Source organism: Xenopus laevis, chromosome 2S (assembly GCF_017654675.1).
Source record: "Xenopus laevis strain J_2021 chromosome 2S, Xenopus_laevis_v10.1, whole genome shotgun sequence".
NCBI lineage: Eukaryota > Metazoa > Chordata > Amphibia > Anura > Pipidae > Xenopus > Xenopus laevis.
Genome location: NC_054374.1, coordinates 66,922,697 through 66,946,194, shown reverse-complemented (window position 1 = coordinate 66,946,194; position 23,498 = coordinate 66,922,697). Strand labels below are relative to the sequence as shown.

The 23,498-nt window shown below is 40.4% G+C and overlaps 1 protein-coding gene across 1 annotated transcript in view; it reads right to left on the bottom strand.

Annotated features, from left to right (window-relative positions):
• Nucleotides 1-998: 998 nt before the first annotated feature.
• Nucleotides 999-23,498, bottom strand: part of LOC121400562 (uromodulin-like) — a 30,216-nt gene continuing 7,716 nt past the window's right edge. The window contains exons 2-9 of the mRNA XM_041583903.1: nt 9,687-9,779; nt 9,287-9,492; nt 7,203-7,360; nt 5,324-5,563; nt 4,862-5,018; nt 4,505-4,571; nt 2,765-2,794; nt 999-1,482 (exon numbers count right to left, since the gene is read on the bottom strand). Of these exons, the coding sequence (XP_041439837.1) occupies nt 1,418-1,482; nt 2,765-2,794; nt 4,505-4,571; nt 4,862-5,018; nt 5,324-5,563; nt 7,203-7,360; nt 9,287-9,492; nt 9,687-9,779 (1,016 nt within the window). The 3' untranslated portion in view covers nt 999-1,417. The remainder of the gene's footprint in view (nt 1,483-2,764; nt 2,795-4,504; nt 4,572-4,861; nt 5,019-5,323; nt 5,564-7,202; nt 7,361-9,286; nt 9,493-9,686; nt 9,780-23,498) is intronic.

The window sequence follows — 23,498 nt, the reverse complement described above, 5'->3', positions numbered from 1 at the left end:
AAAAGGCATCCCATATCATGCAGCTCTGTTACCATCAACTACAAGGTTCTGATTAATTGTTACAGAGAAAAAGGGAATCATTTGTAAAAATTAAAATTCTTTGCTAAAATTGTGTCTATGGAAATTGGCCTTCCTGTAATTCCGAACTTTCTGCATAGCATTCCTGTACTACCATAGGCATACTATCTAATTTTTGCCCAAAGAAGAATACCAATGCTTACTACAAATCCGATGACCACAACACAAATTACAATCAATACTGCAGTATCATAAGTTTCAAAATGTGTCTGGAAACATAAACCAGAGTTTGAGGGCACTTTGGGAAATAGTACAGTGTATCTCCTCTTTTCCAGCTACTATTTTCCAGCAACTCTTTTCCAGAAACTCTTTTCCACACACCTAGCAGGCTTTCTGGGGAAATTATGGTACAAGGTGTAGGTGGAAGCGTATCTATAAACTGCTTCCCAATTATTCTGACAACATTTAACCTCTATATGGTTAAGGGGTATTTTAACTAGCCCCTGCATCTTATGGCAGCTTATTAGGATTGTGGGAAGTCAAATTTAGTTCTTACGGAAATGCGATTACAACACATTTATTCCTTGCCTAATCCGTGTCTGTTACTAACCTGTTATGCAATGACACAATTCACTACCAGTTCCACTCAAGGGTGTGTAGTAGTACAGCAGTGCAATTCCCTACCCACATGTGTCCATTATTGGACCCAGCCACCCCCATGGCACAATCTGCTCAGCAGCAATTTACTTTATGGCGGCTTGTTTGTTCCCTAATTGTGCATACCATTGACCTTAGTTATTACTTCAGAATAATTGGATCAGATTCCTGCTCCGAAGTATAGTCACTGATATGAAAGAATACAAGTAGCGAACAGATACAGGTACTTACCAATACAGCTGATTTTATTAACTAAACCTTTGCCCATGTGAAATGCAGATTTAATAATTTTTCAGAAGTGGTGAGCTGGGCACAGCACACTGCCATTATTTAATAATTGAGGCACTCCATCTTTGAACCCTTTAAGTCCTTTTTTGGGTTCAGTTGTCAGTGTATGCCAGAAGACTAGAACTAAAGGAAACCATTCGACCTTTATTTGAAAAATGAATTAAGATTAAGGGAAGCCCAAGTTAATTTTACAGTTTCTGTGAATTTACTATTTCTAGTCATTTCATCAAGAAAATCATCTCATATAGTTAATAGGTACTTCTAATAATAGTACTAATAATAAACATATTAATAATCACAAGTAATATGTATTCCAGGATACCAGTAGCAGTATGCATTCCAAATATGAGACAGAGCAAATTGGCACAAAAGTGAAAGACTCTTCTTCATGATCTTCACCGGCACCAAACTTCACAATATCATAATAATCTGGAATTTCATGACATGGGGAACTTTACATGACCATCATAAGTATTGAGGGCAAAAGAAGTAAAGTCAAAGCCGATTTAATGGAGAAACCTGTAAAAAATACAATATAATTAAAATGAGACATTTATAGGCTTACCAAGACACTGCCTCAGACATCATTTATGTTTCCTTGCTTTACATTGACTTTTGATAGTTGTAGGTTACATGTTATACTGACATTACCCATCTTTATTATTTGGAAAATGGGATACTCAAACAATGCACATATACACTCATATTAGACATCCCAATTTACAAGGGAGAACAAGAAAAAAGTCAATCAAATGCAATGTACTATGAAAAAGCTTATTTGACATTGCGTGGTGAGATTCTTTGTGTGTTGTAATGCTACAGTTGTTTACTACAAATATAAGTATCACATAAATAGAGCATATCTGACGTGTTGCTAAATCTGGTCAGATCCAATAATTTAAGTAAACATCTTTTTTCACAGTTAAAGGGAATGGTAACCCAAAAAATATTTTTTTTGGCTTATAAAAGAAAAAAGAAGATAGCAACTGCTTTTATAGTTTTTATTTTTTAACTGTTTTTTATTTGTATATGCATTGAACATTTTAAATATATGTATATTGCTTAGAGTTATTTTTTTATTTCTATTTGGTAAGTTTTTATTTTGGGGTTGACTTGCCCTTTAAAAACAAATGATTTGCATCTTATTAAATTGCTACCACTATACTAAAAATATTTTATGAACTATACCAACATACTGTATAACAGCCTTACACATATCACTAGAAACTAAACAAAACAGTAGGGGTCATTTTTTAAAGCAGTGCAATGTGCAAATTGCCATGTTTTCGCTCAAAAACCCCTGTGCCCACATACCAAATACCACACCCGCTCTCTTTCACCTTCCCCCAATTTTTCCCTCCCTGACAACTGTGCCCTAGTTCCCTAGTGTATTGCTAGCAAGTTCATTGCTTTGACTCTTCTGCATTTCGTTGCATGTTTCACACTTTTATTACTGTGTATTTTGTATCTGGTGGCCGACTGTAATAACATATATATGCTATTTGTATTATTCTAATTAATTTATCAGGTACAAGATGGTCTAGCCATATAAATATTGTACAGCTGCAGGCTATTAATACCCCAACCAAGTTGATAACACTCAAAAAAGTCACAAGAAGCAAACCAGTTGTGCCTCAAACTACAATAAAAATTGAATATCTCAAGCAACAGTACACGGCAGTTTTGTGTGTTATTCTTACTACACAGAAGAGAAGGAACAGCTTTCAATTTAAAGGAATAGGGGTTACTTCTATACAAAACAAAAAGGGAGATTTACATTTATTATTTATATTTTACTTACAGCCAAGGGTGCTGGAAGCTGAATTTTTAGCTGTAAAACAAAGATGTTTTTGTCACTTGAGAGAGATAAAAACAGAATGTGCCCTCAAACAGAATTCTAAAAAATATATTGCAATAATTATCTAGTAAGCAATTAAGAATAAAAAAAACGCAAAAACTGAAAACAGTTCAGCATCTAAAAGCTGGTGAGATCATGGAAGTTTTTGAGAATAATTTGAAATTTGGCAGTGATTTCACAGTGTTTCCGTTGTTTTTCCCATTCTTACACAGTTTTTCATTTTCAAGTTTTTAATAAATAAGCATATATTTTAGATTTTTGTGTTTCCTCAAATAAAAAAACCTTAAAGTTAAAATTTTGATAAATCTGTCCTAACTGATAAATCTGTGTTCTAACTGAACCAAATACCACTTGTATCCTCCTGCACTGCAGTTATAATAATGTTTGTGTCTGTTTTTTTATGTAGGTGATTTCACGCTTTGGGGAAGATTTACTAAAGGGCGAAGTGGCCGTCGCTAGCAATTCCCTCGTGAAAGAGACCGTTGCTAGCGAATTTTCGCTCAGGCAAACGATCGTTTCTCCGCAAATTCCCTAAAGTGCGCATTTTAAAGAACGATACCTCTTTTGCCAGCGTTTCCTTCGCCAGATTTGACCTGGCAAACTGATAAGATGAAGCTACATCCTCCTCAGTGACATCCTATCCTGTATGCTGGAAAGTCATAAAAGTTCTTGGCATTTTTTCATATTTTAAAGTGGGATTGCCTTCAAAAGTCCTAACTATTAAAGATTTGTGTGTTTTTCAACACATTTGTTTCAGGTTTCAGGGTGGGCTCATGTTTAGGGCATTAGAGGATATCTTTTCTCCTTATTATGCTTCCTTGGACATTTGTAATAATAAGTGGCCACTTCAAGTAGGGATGCACCGAATCCAGGATTCGGTTTGGGATTCGGCCAGGAATTGGCCTTTTTCAGCAGGATTCGCCTTGCAGAACCGAATCCAAATCCTAATTTGCGGGGCAGGGAGGTCAATTGCGTTACTTTTTGACATAAATCAAGGAAGTAAAAAATGTTTTCCCTTTCCTACTCTAATTTGCATATGCAAATTAGGATTCGGATTTGGTTCAGGTATTTGGCCGAATCTTTCACGAAGGATTCGGGGATTTGGCCGAATCCAAAATAGTGGATTCGGTGCATCCCTAACTTCAAGCATTTGCACCAACATGTCTAATAAAGACGTCTATACCACATATACTGTATGTACCTGCCCTATTCAAATTGACCTAAGAGTATTAACGAAGTTTCACTAGGCAGAAATGAACGCCAGTGAAACTTCGCTATGAAATGCTTGTGCTGATGAATTACCGCTAGCGAAACTTTGCCAGCATTCGGCTACAAAGACGCAACTTTGCATTTTAGGGAATTGGCGTAGTGGTAGCGAATTAACACCTGGCGAAGTGGCGAGAAGTGTGGCAGATCCTTCCTTCTCTGGCAAAAATTCGCCTTTTAGTGAATTTGCCCGTTTTTTCTGTGCTGAAGTTATATCTTAGTTGTATTCCCAGTCTCTCCTTGAGAGAATGGCACTATATTTGTAGTACTGATGCTTTATTCAGACACAATTCAATTCATATTTTTCAGAGATAAAATACATATAATTTGAAAGGATTTATTCACACTCCATTTTGTAAATATAAATTCCTGTGTTGGATAAGACAAGCAAGGTGGCAAGAACAAGGGGTCACTTACTAAAATCAAGGCGAAGGCTGACTGTTGTATCATAGCCCTGATCGATTGTTGAACGGCTGTTACAGTTCTAAATCAAGAAGAAGAAGAAACAGAGATTTAACTGTAACGTGCCAGGAAATTAATAATGTCGCTTATATAGTGACCTGAAAATCTCATAAAATGTATGTTTATGGTTAGACTAACTCTTCTGTAACAAAAAATCAAAGGACAACAATATTTATTTGTGACAGTTACATTTGTCCAGTATATCTAATACCATTTTCATGGAAGCAGAAGTCCAGTTTTTGCTCTCTGCAAGCTAAGTTCAGTCAGGAATTTTTAAATATATGATGGAGCAGATACCGTTAATGGTTTTACCTGAGTACAGGAACTATTACACATGGCAACATCTGCATATAGATAAAAAAAGGTGCTGCCAGTAATCTGGAAAGTTTTCATTTGAAATCTCGCTTCAGTGTATATTCCATTCCATATAGGTTTAAGTAGGAAGGCTCCAAGGTTAAGGTTTGGACAGCTGGCAAAATATGAGAGAGAAATATTGTATTTTAGTTCCAGCCCTTGAAATTCTATACCAACCTGCAGTCAAGCCAGGTAAAGATTTTTTTATACTTAAATGTTAATTTTTTTTTTAAACCATATTTCTAATAATGACTTGCTTTGGCATTCTAGTTCTTGTGTTTTGTGCGTAGGGAAAGATTGCACTGTATGTTACAAATGTTTTTTTCCTGAGCTCTTTTAACATATGGTCAAATACAAATACAAACACTTACTTTGTCGGCAGGTAAGTGTGATAAGAAGAATTGCCTGCCTGTAACTTACCCATTCTGAAGCAGATAATATTTTGGATCATCAGAGCGATTTGATGATGCAGAGGTGTACAAATTGACCACTTTTAGGATGTAGTTGTCCACTGTTTGCATCCGCAATGAGACATAAACCAGTTGCTCCACCACCAATGTGGTGCCAATGGTGACAGGTGTGGTAAATGAAGAGTCACTGTAAATAGTCATGGTTACCGAGATTTTCCCAGCTACTCCAGGGAGAGTAAATGTAATGTTCCTGAAATATAAGTATACTCATAAATGCCAAAACTACTACCTTCCTTCTACAAAAGAAAATAATACATTTTGTGCCAAACTATAACAGTCTGGGGGTTATTTATCAAAGGTCGAATTTCAAAGTTATGTGATTTTCTTTAACGCTAATAAAATCGAATGTACTCGCAACTGGAATGGGAGGTTATTTATGAAAAAACTTGAACGTCTAACATTTGATCGAATAGCAATGACCTGAAAATCCAAATCGAATTCGAAACGAGTTTTTCTCCGAAAATGAACGTCAGGAAGACTATTAACATCTTCAAATGGTTCAAATGGACCTCCGTCATTGACTTCTACATGAACGTGGCAGGTTTTAGGTGACGAAGTATTGAATTAAAAATGTTTCCAGGCTCCAGGTGTGATTTGATGTGACATTACACATTCAAATTCGAGTTGGTGGAATAGTAAATTCGAATTTGAATTTTCTTTTTTTTTTTGGGACAAAATTTAGATTTTGAAACCACCAACTCGAATTTGTAACAGCTGCTATATCTGTCCCATTTAACATATAGCAGCAGTTACAGCCAGGTCAACAAAATAGGATATTAATATACTTAAGTGGAGTAACTAGGGCAGGCCAGGCCCCCCTGCAACAAAAAAATGTTTAAAGGGGCCGGGTACATATTGACATTACCCAACCCTCTCCTGACCTCTCCCAGAGGCTTAAAAAACAGCTTTTGTTGAATCCATTTATGTATTTAAAATCGTACTGCCTCAGATACGGCTCTTAAGCCAATTTCAGTCTACCAACTCCAACTGCACCTTGCATAGTGTACGTTAACAACCTGTGGAGTAACCTGATAGCACCAGCCCCCCACCCCCCATAACTAGTTGAAGGCTGCAAATTTTAAAGACAAAACAGGGGCTGGAGAGTGGGGGACTACAATACAGCAGACCCTGTGGTCCAGGCCCCCCTGTCACCCTGAACCCCCCCCCCCGACTATTGGGTCTGCTGTATTGTAGTTATACCACTGTTAATAACATCTAAAAGGTCACACATTCTCTGTATCCTCCCCTAATTTATTTAATATAAATTTTATAAATGCAAATTCCTCATTTACAACAGATTTTCAATTCCTTTCTACTTCAAAATTTTTTCTAATATTTATATATTATATTTTTGAAAAAGTATCAATGTCATTTTTTCTCCAGATCAGATCTGGCATAAATTCCATTATTTCCTATAAAAGGATGAAGAATTTTAGTGGGCAAAATGACAGAAGACACAATCAATATTTAACTGTAATTTTGTTGTTGTGAGTCAAAGTCTAATGAACATGCTTAGTTGAAGTGAGGCCATTCTAGTGGTTGAAACAACTTATCATGTTCCTGCTATTATAATGAAGTTGTAGAATTTAAAAAAGGCTGATTTGTGGATAAAAAATATGTTTATCAAATCCAAACTTTGCACTGTGTTAGTAAATGTGTCTTTAGATATTCGCAACCATATGCACAGTATTTCTGCTCTGTTTTTGTATTATGGCCATATCCACACAGAATTTCTGCTCTTCTTTAGAAATGCATTGCAAAATAATTTTCAGCTACATTTTTAAGGTCCCTCCCTCCTGGTATTGTGGTAGTTCAAGTCAATTACTTACCCTATTATTGTTTTCACAGGAAAGTTAAGGGCAGTAGTTTCCATGTCTTTTGGATAACTGCAGGAAAAGCTTATAGTGATGTTATTTTTGGTGATAAGTGGTGATTTTTTTGCGTTTATGTACAACATATTGGAGTAAGTTACATGAGTTACATTTTCCTGTTAAAAAAATAAACAAAATTAATGAGAATATAATAGCAAATTGTATTTTCGCTTCTAGAGTAGTCATCCATTTGCAGTTCATCTTTTTAACTGAGCATCCAGCCTTGTGACAAGGTACAAAATTGGACAACTTTTACAATCAGAAGTGGGGCAGTGTTACCCAGCTTGCGACCCTTTAGTTTTTGTAGCGAAAACAACTATTTACATCAAGCTAGCAGTAAGATACTAGATTAAGTTATCTAACAGCTGCAGTGCCTCTGGTTTATAGGATATTAATAATGTTCCATTCCAATTTCCTTGACTTTTTGACCTGATTCTTAAAAAAAACTCTAAGTAGCATGCTTACTAACATTCGAAGTACATATCTCTGGAGATGTTGCCCCTAAACTATTAAACAGGCCAATACTTTTCCTTTCAGGCATTTCCAATATAAAGGGAGTAGGAGGCAGCAGGGAGGGGCAGTAGTCTGTATCAGGCACATCTCCACCACCAAAAAACATTATTTTACACTGCTTCAGACCTTTGTAAGTTGCGGCAGAAGTTGCTAATAAAAAACATTACGCCATCTTTATACCCTTTTTTACACAGTGATGCCTGTCTATGTGTGGCATTGCATGTCTGAAGCCACAGGCACACAATGTTGCACACATTAAACAATTAAACAATTTTCTGGCTGTGCAATGATAAGCCCTTATACTTTTAAATGTTTGCTGTATGAAATTATTTATAGCACTTATAGATTTTATTTTACTGTATATTTCTGCAGGATGCAGAAATAGTTGTAGTATTCTAGAAAACATTTAGCACAAGCAAAAAAAACAAACCCTTCTTATGCATGGCTATGGCAATCTGTCACCTAACCAAAGTGCAAATATGACTCTATATTTACTCAATATTATTCAATACCTCTGTGATTTGAACTAATTATTGATAATGAATTAATCTCTTTTTAATATTAGATATTTTTATATGTTTTAATGCTCATAACCCTACTCTGGGTTAGCATTCTTTTAATCCTGATGTGCACATGTTTGTATACTAAAGTAGAAATAGGAAAATGTTTCTGTACAACTATTATGTTTCAGGCTTTTATGCACTAGTGCTGTCCAAATTGCTGTTGTACCAAGGTCCAGAATTTTCCTGGCCTACATGGTGGAGGCCGATAATGGCAGCCAGTGATAACCACTCCCTGTTTTTGATCCATTCCCACATAATGGTGGTAGCTCACAAAAAAACAAATGGTTGGTGCTCACTGTATAAGTCATATTAAGACATACCCTTCAATCCATATGCCTCCTCCCCTGTGGATACCACAGCACTCACCAGCACATAATTAAACACCTTAGGGGCCCATAATAACAATTTCCAAATGCTAACAAACATCTACCAAGCTCAAGTCCCACAGGCAGAGTAGGGCAGGCAGAATGTGGCACAGAGAGGCAGAGTAGGGCAGCCAGAATATGGCGCACACAGGTAGAGTAGGGCAGGCAGAGTATGGCACACACGGACAGGGTAGAGCAGCCAGAGTATGGCACACACCGGCAAAATAGGGCAGACAGAGTATGGCACACACATGCACCATAGTATGGCACACACAGGTTGGAAGAGTATGGCACACACAGAGAGCATAGGGAAGGCAGAGTATGGCACACACAGGGAGCATAGGGCAGGCAGAGTATGACACACACAGGGAGCATAGGGAAGGCAGAGTATGGCACATATAGGGAGAATAGGGCAGTCAGAATGGAACAGGAGACAGGAAAACCTATTAGGACTGCTCTAGTAGTGTAGTAGTGATACCTTTTAAATGCAAGCTAAGCATAATAGCATCCAGAATTTCATGTGGGGGCCACACAAGGAAAGGGGAGCATCTGGCCTGGGCCACCAGTTGGACAGCACTGACCTAAAATATAATAAACTCACAGTTGGAATGTTACCACAATCTTCCTTGGCTATGTGCCACAAATAACTGAGGGTTGAGACATCAGCTACATATGGCTGGTTAAGACTGCAGGTTGGTTTAATCAGGTGTAAACTGGAAGAGTCATATCCATTTTTCTCCATCTGACATCTTGGTATCCGCAAAACCATATTATAGTCGCATGTTAGTTGTGGTTGTGGGATTTGCACTAAAAACACACAGGAAGAAGTAGGAGAAATAATTCACCAAGGCAATGTCCCACCAGCATGCATGAACAATTGTGTAGTCCCCAAATTTAGTATTAGTACTGTTTACTCAAAACAGTAGTTTCCTAATATTAAGAACATTATTAATATACATCCAGTTGAAGACAAATTCAGTACAGTGAAGTGTGTTACATACCCGTTTCACTGTACTTTGAAAGATCACAATCACATAGGTTGGTTGCAGTGTTGCAAATCTCATCAGGAAAACATGTTGGGCAGACTGCAAATACTAAAAAGAAATCACAAATGAGCATAAAGTATAAGGTAAAATAATTTTATCTCAGTAAAATGCCAAGCCAATAAACATTATTGTAGTTTTGAGTGATGTAGATTGCGCCCTTATTTTGTACTTTGCAAACTGTACTCTACAGAATTGCCACTGGTTTCTGTGTTTATTATTGGGGCAAAAAGATCTATGGCTTTTGATTTAATATAGTGCTGTCTGCATTTGTCAGCACTCTTTTTAAGAGGGTTGCCCGGGAGAGTCATATAGGTGTCCCCCGTCCCACCCCCCTAAATTAGGGAGCATGCTCTTGTGCTTTTGAATTTCTTTTTGGAAAATTGCAAATGACATCTATAATGTCTTAATTCAAATGCAGCCTAATACGTATACGATAATACGATATTAAGGACTGAACTGTTGTACAATTTACAGTATAAATATTTATAATAAGGCAGCACTGAAGTTAACAACTGAATGCAGAGTTGCATTCAGGGTGTTAACTAAGTAAAAAGTTTGGTAAAGGCATAGTAACATAGTAAGTTAGGTTGAAAAAAGACACGCCCAACAAGTTCATCCTTTTAAGTCTACATATAACCTGCCTAACTGCTACTTGATCCAGAGGAAGGCAAAAAAAAAACCTTCGGAAGCCTCTCCAATTTGCGTTAGAGGGGGTAAACAATTCCTTCCTTCAAGATGACAATTGAACCAGTCCCTGGATCAGTTTGTACTATTTTTTATTACCTGTATTTCCTCACTTGCTAAAAAGCCATCCAACCCCTTCTTAAATCTATCTAATGTATCAGCCAGTATGACTGATTCAGGGTGAGAATTCCGCATCTTCGCAGCTCTCACTGTAAAAAAAAAACCCTTCCGAATATTTAGATGGAAACCCCTTTCTTCTAATTGGAATGGGTGCTCTTGTGTCAGTTGGAAGGACTTACTAGTAAATAAAGCATTAGTGAGATTATTATATGATCCCCTTATATAATTATACATAGTTACTATATTATCCCTTAACTGCCTCTTCACCAGTGTGAACAACCCCAACTTGGCCAGTCTTTCTTCATAACTGAGACTTTCCATACCTTTTACCACCTTAGTTGCCTTTCTCTGGACCCTCTGTAATTCAATAATGTCCTGTTTGAGCTCTGGAGACCAAAACTGGACGGCATATTAGATGGCTCCTTACCAGCGCGCTTTAATGTGGAATAACCCCCTCCTCTTGCTAATCTATGCCCCTTTTAATACAGCTTAATACCTTGTTTGCCCTTGCAGCTGCTGCCTGGCATTGCTGGCTACAGCCAAGTGTATTATCCACAAAAACTCCAAGGTCCTTTTCCATTATAGATTTGCCTAGTGCAACCCCATTAAGGGTTTAATGATTTGAATATTCTTATATACCAGGTGCATGACTTTACATTTTTCAACACTGAATCTCATCTGCCCCGTAGCCACCCAGAAAGACAGTTTGTCAAGATCCTGCTGCAAGGATGCTGCATCCTGGATGAAATTAATTGAACTGCATAGTTTTGTGTCATCTGCAAGCACTGATACATTACTTATAATATCCTCCCCTAAGTCATTAATGAACAAGTTAAATAAAAGTGGACCCAATACTGAGTTCTGAGGGACCCCACTAAGAACCTTACTCCAAGTAGAGAATGTACCATTAAAGGGGTGGTTCAGCTTTGAGGTAACTTTTATTATGTTATAGAATGGCCAATTCTAAGCAACTTTTCAATTGATTTCCATTATTTGTTTTTTATCGTTTTATAGTTATTTGCCTTTTTCTTCTGACTATTTGCAGTTTTCAAATGGGCATTGCTGACTCCCTTCTAAAAAACAAATGCTCTGTAAGGCTACAAATGTATTGTTATAGTTAAGTATTATTACTGATCCTTCTATTCATGCCCTCTCCTATTCATATTCCAGTCTCAAATCAATGCATGGTTGCTAGGGTCATTATTCAGCTGCTGAATAAAAAGCTAAATAACTCAAAAAACACAAATAATAAAAAATGAAAACCAATTGCAAATTGCCTTAGAATTTCAGTCTCTACATCATACTAAAAGTTATCTCAAAGGTGAACAACCCCTTTAATAACACCCTCTGTACCCGATCCCCTAGCCAGTTTCCTGTCCATGTGCAAACGACTTATCATATCTTCATTTAGAAAGTCGCTGTTTGTGGGGCATGGTATCAAATGCTTTGGCAAAATACGAAGAGACTTAACTGCACCCCCATTATCTAGCTTCTTAATAATCTCATCATAGAAAGCAATCAAATTTGTCTGACATGACCTATCCTTCATAAAGCCATGCTGATTAATGCTCATATTGCCCTTCCCTTTTGCATTTTTTTAAAAAAAAGCTTTCTATGTACAACCAATTTTATTTTTCAGATGAAGTCTGTGGACGTGTTGTCTGCCTGCTGTCCAAGAAAAACTATTCTAGGCCAATATTGTTTTCAGTATGGTAGATTTTTTCAACACCACTAGAATGTAACCCTACAACAAAATCCCTTTAGTGACCACCTAAACTTTTAGAATAAGACAATATTCATAGATATATTTTCAAAGTCAATCTCAGTCAATGCCCTTCTTGGCACCTATTGTGAGAACGCATGCTTGCGTCCTGTCCGGCGCAGGCGCGGACGCGCTAATGCGCGTCGGCGTCTGACGCGGGACGCCGGCGACGGTCGCGGACGCGGAGGCACCGGCGACGGTCGCGGGCGCAAGGACGTAGGCGGAAACGCCTGTGACGGACGTGCTGGCGTCAGCTCCGCGACGTCAGCGCAATGACGCCAGTTTGGCGCCAAAACTCCTGTATTTAAACCCAAACCAGATTAACATGCATTGCCTGGTTATTAGGTTATTTGACTGAAACCCTAGCGACTCTGAACTTTGGATTCCTGATTATTGACCCTTGCCTGAACCCGGACTTTGATTACTGCCGCCTGTCTCGACCTTCTTGCCTGTTTACCGATTACGATTATTGCTGCCTGCCTTTTGACCTCGGATCTCCTGACTACGCCTTTTGCCTAATCCCTTGTACTTCGCTGAACGTCTCACTGGCTACTCTCCACAACCCTGCTCCCTGTTCCACTCCAGGTGGGTAGTGGTTGTGTGAGGCGCTTGTGGGTTCATTATCTTCTGCTCCAACCTCTTCTACGTCTGGATTATACTGGTAAGTCCTGACAGTATAACCAGGCCAAAGATGGATCCAGCTGAAGGGGCGTCCCCGTTTGCAGTCCTGACGCAACAGTTATCTTCCCTTACGCAAGCTGTCCGGGAGCTGCAAAGTGGCTATGCTCAGTTACAGGAGCACATTAGGACCCAACCACCGGTTGTTCACCCTTCCACGGCCGCAGCAACTCCTCCGGTTCCAGCGGAAGTCCAGGTGATAACTTCTGAGATTTCGGAACCTAAAGTGGCCTTTCCAGAGAAGTTTGCGGGTGACCGAAAGTTGTTCCGGAATTTTAGGAGCAGTTGTAAGCTACTGTTTACTCTCAAGCCTCATACCTATCCCTCTGAGCAGACCCGGGTAGGGGTGATTATCTCTTTCCTGACGGGAGAACCACAGACGTGGGCTTTTCGTCTTATGGATCGCCACAGTTCTGCATTGGCCACAGTAGACTCCTTCTTTGAAGCCATGGCAGTTCTTTTTGACGACCCGCACAGAGCCACTACTGCTGAAGCCGCCCTGCGTGCCTTGAAGCAAGGTAGCCGCCCAGCAGAAGATTACACCTTAGAATTCCGGCAATGGGCAGATGACACGGAGTGGAATCCGGCTGCCCTTAAGAACCAGTATCGCTTCGGCCTTTCGTCTGAACTAAAAAATGAATTGGCCCGTACTGGCATTCCCGACAGTCTGGAAGAACTTATTTGTCGGGCCATCCAACTCGATCGAAGGCTCAGGGAGCGCAGAGAGGAAGAAGAGGCAGAGAAAGCAGGTCTTCCACCGCAGTCTTGGATGTTACCAACCGCTCCACCTCCTATCCGAATGCCTTCCACCTTTCCTCCAGCTGTTCCGCCACCCGTCTTCAGTGCAGCCCCAGAGCCGATGCAGATTGGAGCCATTAGATCTGCGTTAACTCCAGAGGAACGGATCAGACGTCGCAGACTCAACCTCTGCCTTTATTGTGGACAAGCAGGTCACTTGCTTCGGGGTTGTCCGATTCGTCCAACGGGTAAGAGGATTTTCAAAAGGGACTTTTCCAGTTGCCATGTTCCCGTGCCTCTTCTGACTGTCTCTTTGTCGTTGCAGTGGGGAGACAAGCGGGTAGAGCTTCAAGCAATCCTTGATTCTGGGGCCAGCGGGTGTTTCCTGGACAATAAAGTGGCGCTGCAGTTCCAGATTCCACTCCAGTCCAAAAAGAATCCCATAGCCCTCCGTGTGGCAGATGGTTCCCTGATTACCTCGGGCCCTGTGGTGCAAGAGACCGTCTCACTTTTTGTTGTATTAAATAAAGGGCATGCTGAAGTCATGAACTTTGATGTAGTTTCTTCGCCTCTATTTCCCGTTATTCTGGGCCTACCCTGGTTGCAGAAACACAACCCGTCCATCAATTGGACTACCGGTGAAGTGAACTTTCTCTCAAATTTTTGTTCTTCCCAATGCATTTTCTCTTTCAATAGAGTCTGTTCGTTGTCTCCTGCTTCCGAAATTCACAATCTTCTTCCTCAAGCTTACTGGGAATTCACGGACGTTTTCAATAAGAAAGGGGCAGATAAGTTGCCTCCTCATCGTATTTATGATTGTCCTATTAACCTTCTTCCAGGGGCCCAGATTCCTTTTGGACGAGTTTATCCGTTGTCCGAGTCTGAACTATCGGAACTACGTTCTTACTTAGATGAAAATTTAGCCAAAGGCTTTATTCGTCAATCTTCTTCTCCAGCAGGGGCTGGGATCTTCTTTGTTGAGAAAAAAGACCATTCCTTAAGGCCGTGTATTGATTACCGGGATCTGAACAAGATTACTGTGAAGAATCGTTATCCACTTCCTCTTATTCCTGAACTTTTTCAACGTTTGGCGGAGGCTAAGATCTTTTCTAAACTGGATCTCCGTGGCGCATACAATCTCGTCAGAATAAGAGAAGGTGATGAGTGGAAGACGGCTTTTCGTACACGTTATGGGCATTTTGAATACCTAGTCATGCCCTTTGGTCTTTGCAACGCTCCTGCAACGTTTCAACATTTCGTCAATGATGTTTTCAGAGACTTCCTAGACATATTCGTTATCATATATTTGGATGATATTCTTGTTTTTTCTAATTCCTTGGAGGAACACAGATCACATTTAAAGAAGGTGCTGGCTCGTCTACGTATTCATCAGCTTTATGCCAAGATTGAGAAATGTGTCTTTGAACAAACATCTGTGGACTTTTTAGGTTTTCTCCTTTCTCCGCAGGGAATTCAGATGGACTCCAGAAAAATCTCCGCAATTCTCGATTGGCCAATTCCTTCTTCCAAGAAAGCTGTCCAACGTTTTATTGGTTTTGCCAATTTTTACAGGAAATTTATAAAGAATTTTTCCCAGGTTATTCTTCCAATCACTGAGTTGACTCGTAACAATCAAAAGTTTTGTTGGTCACCACAAGCTCAGGCGGCCTTTGAGAAATTGAAGGCACTCTTCACTTCAGGCCCAATTCTTCATCATCCTGACGTTTCCCTTCCTTTCATCCTGGAAGTTGACGCTTCGGAGCTTGCGGTGGGTGCTGTGTTATCACAAAGAGCGGGGTTTCAGGAGGATCTGCATCCTGTTGCTTTTTTTTCCCGTAAACTGGCCAAGAGCGAATGTAACTATGATGTTGCTGATCGTGAACTACTTGCCATCAAGCTAGCACTTGAAGAGTGGAGATATCTCCTTGAAGGATCTAAACATCCAATCCTCATCTTTACGGATCATAGGAATTTAGAGTACTTACGTTCGGCCAAGAGGTTGAGACCCAGACAAGCAAGGTGGGCTTTATTCTTCATGAGATTCAATTTTCATCTTACATATCGACCTGGGTCTAAGAATGTTAAAGCAGATGCCTTGTCCCGTATGTTTTCTTCTGAAGACGAACCGTCCTTGGTTCCAGAAACAATTTTAAACTCTAATAATTTTCTCCTGCTACAGTCTACCCTGGTTGATGGAATTAAAGACGCTTCCTCAAATCTCTCTGAACCATCGTTAGTTTCCAAGGAGGGTCTTCTTCTTCATCAAGGTAAAATTTTTGTTCCTGAACCTATGCGCTTAGAGGTCCTCAAGAATGTTCATGATTCAAAATTGGCAGGTCATCCAGGTATCAAGAAAACTATTATCCTGGCTAAGAGAATATTTTGGTGGCCTGGGTTGGCTAAGGACTGTTTTCAATTTGTTTCGTCTTGTGAAGTCTGCTCTAGGTCCAAGGACTCTCATTCTCGGCCTATTGGTCTTCTTCAACCTCTGCCGGTGCCTTCTCGTCCATGGGGTTCGGTTTCTTTGGATTTCATTTCTGAGTTGCCGTTGTCTTGTGATTGTTCCACGATTGTCGTTTTTGTGGACCGCTTAACGAAGATGGCTCATTTCAAGTCGTTACCCAGACTTCCTTCTGCTTCTGAGACTGCTGATACCTTCATTAAGGAAGTGGTAAGGCTCCATGGTCTTCCGGATGAGGTGGTGTCGGATCGAGGACCACAATTCACTTCTCAGTTTTGGAGATCGTTGTGTGGAGCACTCAAGATTTCGGTGTCCCTTTCCTCTGCCTTTCATCCCCAGTCCAATGGTCAGACCGAACGAACTAATCAGACTCTCGAGCAATATCTGAGATGCTATTCTTCATACCTCCAAGATGACTGGGTGAATCTTCTTCCCTTAGCCGAGTTCGCCTACAATAATTCCCATCATTCTTCAATCAATCAGTCCCCCTTCTTCGCAAACTATGGTTTTCATCCAGTAACTTTTCCCTCTGCCATTGTTTCTGACATTTTAGTTCCTGCTGTCAAAGACCGATTAAACTTCTTATCCGATAATCTGCAAAAGATCCAGGAAAACATGAAGCAGGCCCAACAAAATTTCAAGATGTATGCCGATCGGAGACGGAGAGGGGACCCAGAGTTCAAGGTGGGTGACCGTGTTTGGTTATCAACTGTTAACCTTAAGCTTTCTTGTCCCAGTAGGAAGTTGGGTCAGCGTTTCCTGGGTCCCTTCCCTATTATTCGCCAAGTCAATTCTGTGGCCTTTCAACTCAAACTTCCAGCTTCCTGGCACATCCATCCAGTGTTTCATGCTGCTCTTCTAAAACCAGCCTCAACATTCCGATTCCCTGGGCGTTCGACTCCTCCTCCGCTACCTGTGGTGGTCAACGGACAGGAAGAATTTGAGGTTGAGGAGATCCTGGATTCCAGACTAAGAGGCAAGCGGCTCCAGTACCTGGTGAGATGGAAGGGTTACGGTCCGGAAGAAAATTCCTGGGAACCAACGTCGAATATTCACGCTCCTGAGTTACTGGAGGAATTCCATAGAACTCATCCTGGTAAGCCTTCTGGTGGTCGCGTCCTGAGGCCGCTCCTTGATGGGGGGCAATGTGAGAACGCATGCTTGCGTCCTGTCCGGCGCAGGCGCGGACGCGCTAATGCGCGTCGGCGTCTGACGCGGGACGCCGGCGACGGTCGCGGACGCGGAGGCGCCGGCGACGGTCGCGGGCGCAAGGACGTAGGCGGAAACGCCTGTGACGGACGTGCTGGCGTCAGCTCCGCGACGTCAGCGCAATGACGCCAGTTTGGCGCCAAAACTCCTGTATTTAAACCCAAACCAGATTAACATGCATTGCCTGGTTATTAGGTTATTTGACTGAAACCCTAGCGACTCTGAACTTTGGATTCCTGATTATTGACCCTTGCCTGAACCCGGACTTTGATTACTGCCGCCTGTCTCGACCTTCTTGCCTGTTTACCGATTACGATTATTGCTGCCTGCCTTTTGACCTCGGATCTCCTGACTACGCCTTTTGCCTAATCCCTTGTACTTCGCTGAACGTCTCACTGGCTACTCTCCACAACCCTGCTCCCTGTTCCACTCCAGGTGGGTAGTGGTTGTGTGAGGCGCTTGTGGGTTCATTATCTTCTGCTCCAACCTCTTCTACGTCTGGATTATACTGGTAAATCCTGACACCTATAAATACTGAGTTATTCTAAACTAAGCACTTGCTTTATCTATAAGAACTGGGTAGAGCCTCATGTTTGACTGATCATTATAGAAAATTATGGAAGATTAGTGAGAAAAATCCCTTGTCTTCTGTCCCTTGCAGTTTTCTTCTCCCTTTATATAATTTCTTTCTCTACTTTATTCTTTATCCTCCCCCCCTTTTATTACTTCTTTCACTTCCGTCTGTTCAATTCTTTTTAGTACCATTTCTATGCTTTTTCAAACAGGAAGAGGAAATGTTCATGATACTGATACAGCTGGTTCTGCAAAGGCCACTTTGGGCCACCATGCATTTCTGCTGTACCCTGGTTGGCTAATTTATAATATAATTTTAAAAATAACATTATTTCCACCTTGTCTGTTTTATCAGATAAACAATTTTTATACTGTTCAGCTGGTTATGAAGGTAGAGTTATGTGGAAGCTGGGGAAACAATGTTGAACATCCCTGAACTAGATATTGTTTTAACTATACAATGCAAATACTTCTCCTATGTTCTCAACCTCCTGTGTCCTAAGTAGGGATGCACCGAATCCAGGATTCAGCCAGGATTCTGCCTTTTTCAGCAGGATTCGGATTCGGCCGAATCCTTCTGCCAGGCCGAACCGAATCCGAACCCTAATTTGCATATGCAAATTAGGGGCAGGGAGGGAAATCACGTAACTTTTTGTCAGAAAACGAGGAAGTAAAAAAATTTTCCCCTTCCCACCTCTAATTTGCATATGCAAATTAGGGTTTGGATTCGGTTCGGTATTCGGCCAAATCTTTCACAAAGGATTCGGGGTTCGGCCGAATCCAAAATATTGGATTCGGTGCATCCCTAGTCCTAAGCCTCCTATGTTCTGAACCTTCATTAGGAAAGTTCTCTATGCTGTATAATACAGGACTTGTTATCCTTTTTTCAAATCTCCAAATTATCAGATTTAACCCTTTAACTGCCAAGAACGTAGCTCCTACGTTCTTTGAAAAAAGGCTTTAAGTGCCAAGAACGTAGGAGCTACGTTCTTTACTAAAACAGCTCTCTCTCTGCACACACTGCAAAATCAGCGTGCAGAGAGGAGCAGCTAGCAGCAGAACCCCCTAGGCAACGAGCTTACCTGAAAAAGATCGGCGATCCTCCACTCCAGAGTCGCAGAGAGACGCAGCAACAGCAGCAACCGATTCAGCAGCTTCCATGTCCCAAGCATCAGCACAGCACATGTTCCTGCTCCGCCCACGCACTTCCTGGTGCTGTGACTCGGCGTGTTTCAACTGAAAAGCACTGAAAAGGACTCCTCTTCATCTAGATTTGGTAAGTGCCCCTTTTTTTACTTATTTACAGGTATTTACAGGTATTTACAGGCATTTACAGGCATTTACATATACACAGTACACATACTAGTAAAAGTAGTTTTTTTTTTTGATTTTCTGATTTTTTTGATTTTTCAAACTTTTGCACATATATTACATACTCAAATACATATATGCAAATATTTATACACTTTTTAGAGCTGTACATCCATGCATACACAAACACACACTTATAGGGGTTTTTTTTTGTTTTTTTAGTTCATTTTCTAAGTTTCCCTTATGTTATTTCCCTAAAAACTTTAGATTTCACAGCATGACTACTGGATCAAGCATTCTGACCTCTAACCACGCTGTCGGATCAGTTATTTTGTTATTTCGTTGATTTTCCTAATTGTATTTGCTTTTTTGTGATTTTTATTGCAGTTTTATGCTTGCATTGTTTTTCCTTATGTAATGTTTTAGCCTCATTTACACTTTGATAATTTGGGATAGAAACATATTTTTAGCAACTCTGTGTTCGTCAGAATGTGTACTTTCCAAAAATATATGGTTTTGGGGGGTCTTTGTACTGTTAGGGGGTCTTACGGCATATTATATGCAGTCAGAGTGCTATGTTCACAGGAGGCGAATTGACGGCTGAGAAAATTCTTATGCACTGTTTTTATTTGGGGTCCGCACGTGCCCACCTGCTTTGGTTTATGTATGCATATTGGGCATCAAACTGTTCAGTAGACCCTTGGCGTCAATATTTAGGGTGTTTTCTAATTGTATGTAAGAAATTGGGTGAGATGAATGCGACCAACTGCAATATTTTTAGGCGATTTTCAGAAATATCATAAAAACCACTGCCTTTAGCGTTGCTTTGCAGTATGTACATTTGGAGCAGAAAGATAATTTTAGCAAATTTTTATTCGGCGCAAGGTGTACTTTCCAAAAATATATGGTTTTGGGGGGTCTTTGTACGGTTAGGGGGGTCTTACGGCACTTTATATGCAGTCAGAGTGCTATCTTCACAGAAGGCGAATTGACAGCCGAGAAAATTCTTAAGCACTATTTTCATTTGGGGTCCGCACGTGCCCTCCTGCTTTGGTATATCTATGCATATTGGGCATCAAACTGTTCAGTAGACCCTTGGTGTCAATATTTATGGTGTTTTCTAATTGTATATAAGAAATTGGGTGAGATAAATGCGACCAACTGCAATATTTTTAGGCGATTTTCAGAAATGTCATAAAAACCGCTGCCTTTAGCATAGTATTGCAGTATGTAAGTTTGGAGTAGAAAGACAATTATAGCAAATTTTTATTTAGCAGAATGTGTACTTTCCAAAAATATATGGTTTTGGGGGGTCTTCGTACTGTTAGGGGGTCTTACGGCACATTACATGGAGTCAGAGTGCTATCTTCACAGAAGGCGAATTGACAGCCGAGAAAATTCTTAAGCACTATTTTCATTTGGGGTCCGCACGTGCCCACCTGCTTTGGTATATCTATGCATATTGGGCATCAAACTGTTCAGTAGACCCTTGGTGTCAATATTGAGGGTGTTTTCTAATTGTATCTAAGAAATTGGGTGAGGTAAATGCGACCAACTGCAATATTTTTTGGTGATTTTCAGAAATATCATATAAACCACTGCCTTTAGCGTTGCTTTGCAGTATGTACATTTGGAGCAGAAAGATAGTTTTAGCAAATTTTTATTCGGCACAAGGTGTACTTTCCAAAAATATATGGTTTTGGGGGGTCTTTGTACTGTTAGGGGGTCTTACGGCACATTATATGCAGTCAGAGTGCTATGTTCACAGGAGTTGAATTGACAGTCGAGAAAATTCTTAGGCACTGTTTTTATTCGGGGTCCGCACGTGCCCACTTGCTTTGGTTTATCTATGCATATTGGGCATCAAACTGTTCAGTAGACCCTTAGTGTCAATATTTATGGTGTTTTCTAATTGTATGTAAGAAATTGGGTGAGATAAATGCGACCAACTGCAATATTTTTAGGCGATTTCAGAAATGTCATAAAAACCGCTGCCTTTAGCATAGTATTGCAGTATGTAAGTTTGGAGTAGAAAGACAGTTATAGCAAATTTTCATTCAGCAGAATGTGTACTTTCCAAAAATATATGGTTTTGGGGGGTCTTCGTACTGTTAGGGGGTCTTACGGCACATTATATGGAGTCAGAGTGCTATCTTCACAGAAGGCGAATTGACAGCGAGGAAATTCTTAAGCACGATTTTCATTTGGGGTCCGCACGTGCCCACCTGCTTTGGTATATTTATGCATATTGGGCATCAAACTGTTCAGTAGACCCTTAGCGTCAATATTTATGGTGTTTTCTAATTGTATATAAGAAATTGGGTGAGATAAATGCGACCAACTGCAATATTTTTAGGAGATTTTCAGAAATATCATAAAAACCACTGCCTTTAGCGTTGCTTTGCAGTATGTACGTTTGGAGTAGAAAGACAGTTTTAGCAAATTTTTATTCGGCAGAAGGTGTACTTTCCAAAAATATATGGTTTTCTGGGGTGAACCTAGTTTTTTGTACCTTTGCCTGTTGCAAAATGCTGTATATGTGCTGGTTATGCAGTATCTGGAATTACAGAACTCGTATGGGGTGTCTTCGTTCTGGGGCCCCTATACTCCACATACTTAGGGGTACCTATGCATATTGGGTATCAAACTGTTCAGCGTACCCCAGACTTTCATGTTTAGGGAGTTTTATATTGCTATATATTGATATGTAGGAGATACAATGCTTTAGAGTTGGAGTATTGAGGAGATTTTTGTATATGTCATAAAAATTGCGAAATGTAGGAAAGCTTTGCGGCTTGGTACTTTGGAGTAGAAAATCGTGCCTACCCATTTTAGATTTGTCAAAATGTGTACTTTCCAAAAACATATGGTTTTCTGGGGTGAACATAAATTTTTGTACTTTTGCCCCTTGAAAAATGCTGTAAATGTGCTGATTTTGCAGTATTTGGAATTACAGAACTGTCTTTGTTCTATGGCCCCTATACGCCATATACTTAGGTGTACCTATGCATATTGGGCATCAAACTGTTCAGCGGACCCTGGGCTTTCATATTTAGGGTGTTTTATCTTGGTATGTAATGATATGTGGGAGATACGATGCTTCAGAGTTGCAATATTGAGGTGATTTTCTGTAATGTTATAAAAATTGCCAAATGTAGGAAAGCTTTGCGGCTTGGTACTTTGGAGTAGAAAGACGTGCATACCCATATTAGATTCGTCAGAATGTGTACTTTCCAAAAACATATGGTTTTCTGGGGTGAACATACATTTTTGTACTTTTGCCCCTTGAAAAATGATGTAAATGTGCGGATTTTGCAGTATTTGGAATATTATTCAAATTGCAGGTGAGTGATTGCTCACCAAAATGAATTACACCTCAAAGGAGATGTTGATGATGAATATAATAGATCTGTCACTTAAATTAAAGTGCACTTAAATATGAAGTGTGAGAGTTGTCTTAACAGAAACCAAATCTGGGGATACTGAGCAAAGCAACCCATCTATTGCCCACTGGTCAGCAAATTCACTCAACCGGCCAGTGAACACTGCCTGGGTGTACTCTGCTCGGATGCGGGAACGCACCAGCACCCAGAACAAAGCCTCTACCGGTAGAGGATTCCCACCCTCCAAACATTGCATTCTAGACTTATGAATGGCTAGTTTGGCTAAAGCTAGGAGCAAGTTGAAGAGAAGGTCTTTCTCTCGATTGTCCCGGGATACTGGGCGTCCAAAAATAAAAACGTGAGGGGAAAAATGTAACCAGAACTGCAGATGAAGTTTCCTCAAAAGAGCCAAAAGAGGTTGCAGTCTAGCACACGAAAAATAAGCATGAAACACAGACTCCCTTTTGCCACAGAATGGGCAAGCAGCTGTGGAGTCTGTAAAATGGACCAGGTACTCTCCTGTGCTCAAAGCACCATGGAGCACTCTCCAACTCAAGTCTCCAGTGGGTCTAGGCACCAGGCTGGAATAAAGGGCTCGCCACTGGGGTTTCTCACCCTCATTAAACACCCGCCTCCAGATGGTATCATAGCGGGAGACAAGAGCAAGAAAGTGTACAGTGTGGAGCATGAGGGAGTACAATAGCTTTCTTGTCATGTCATAAAAGCACGTCGAGGTAAAATTCTCCAACTGGCTCAAGTTGGGAGAAGGAGGTGTGTCAGGGGATTGACGGGTCTTGGGTGCTATTTTTATGGCTGGAGGTGGAGAGTTCCAAGGTGGATGTGGTTCT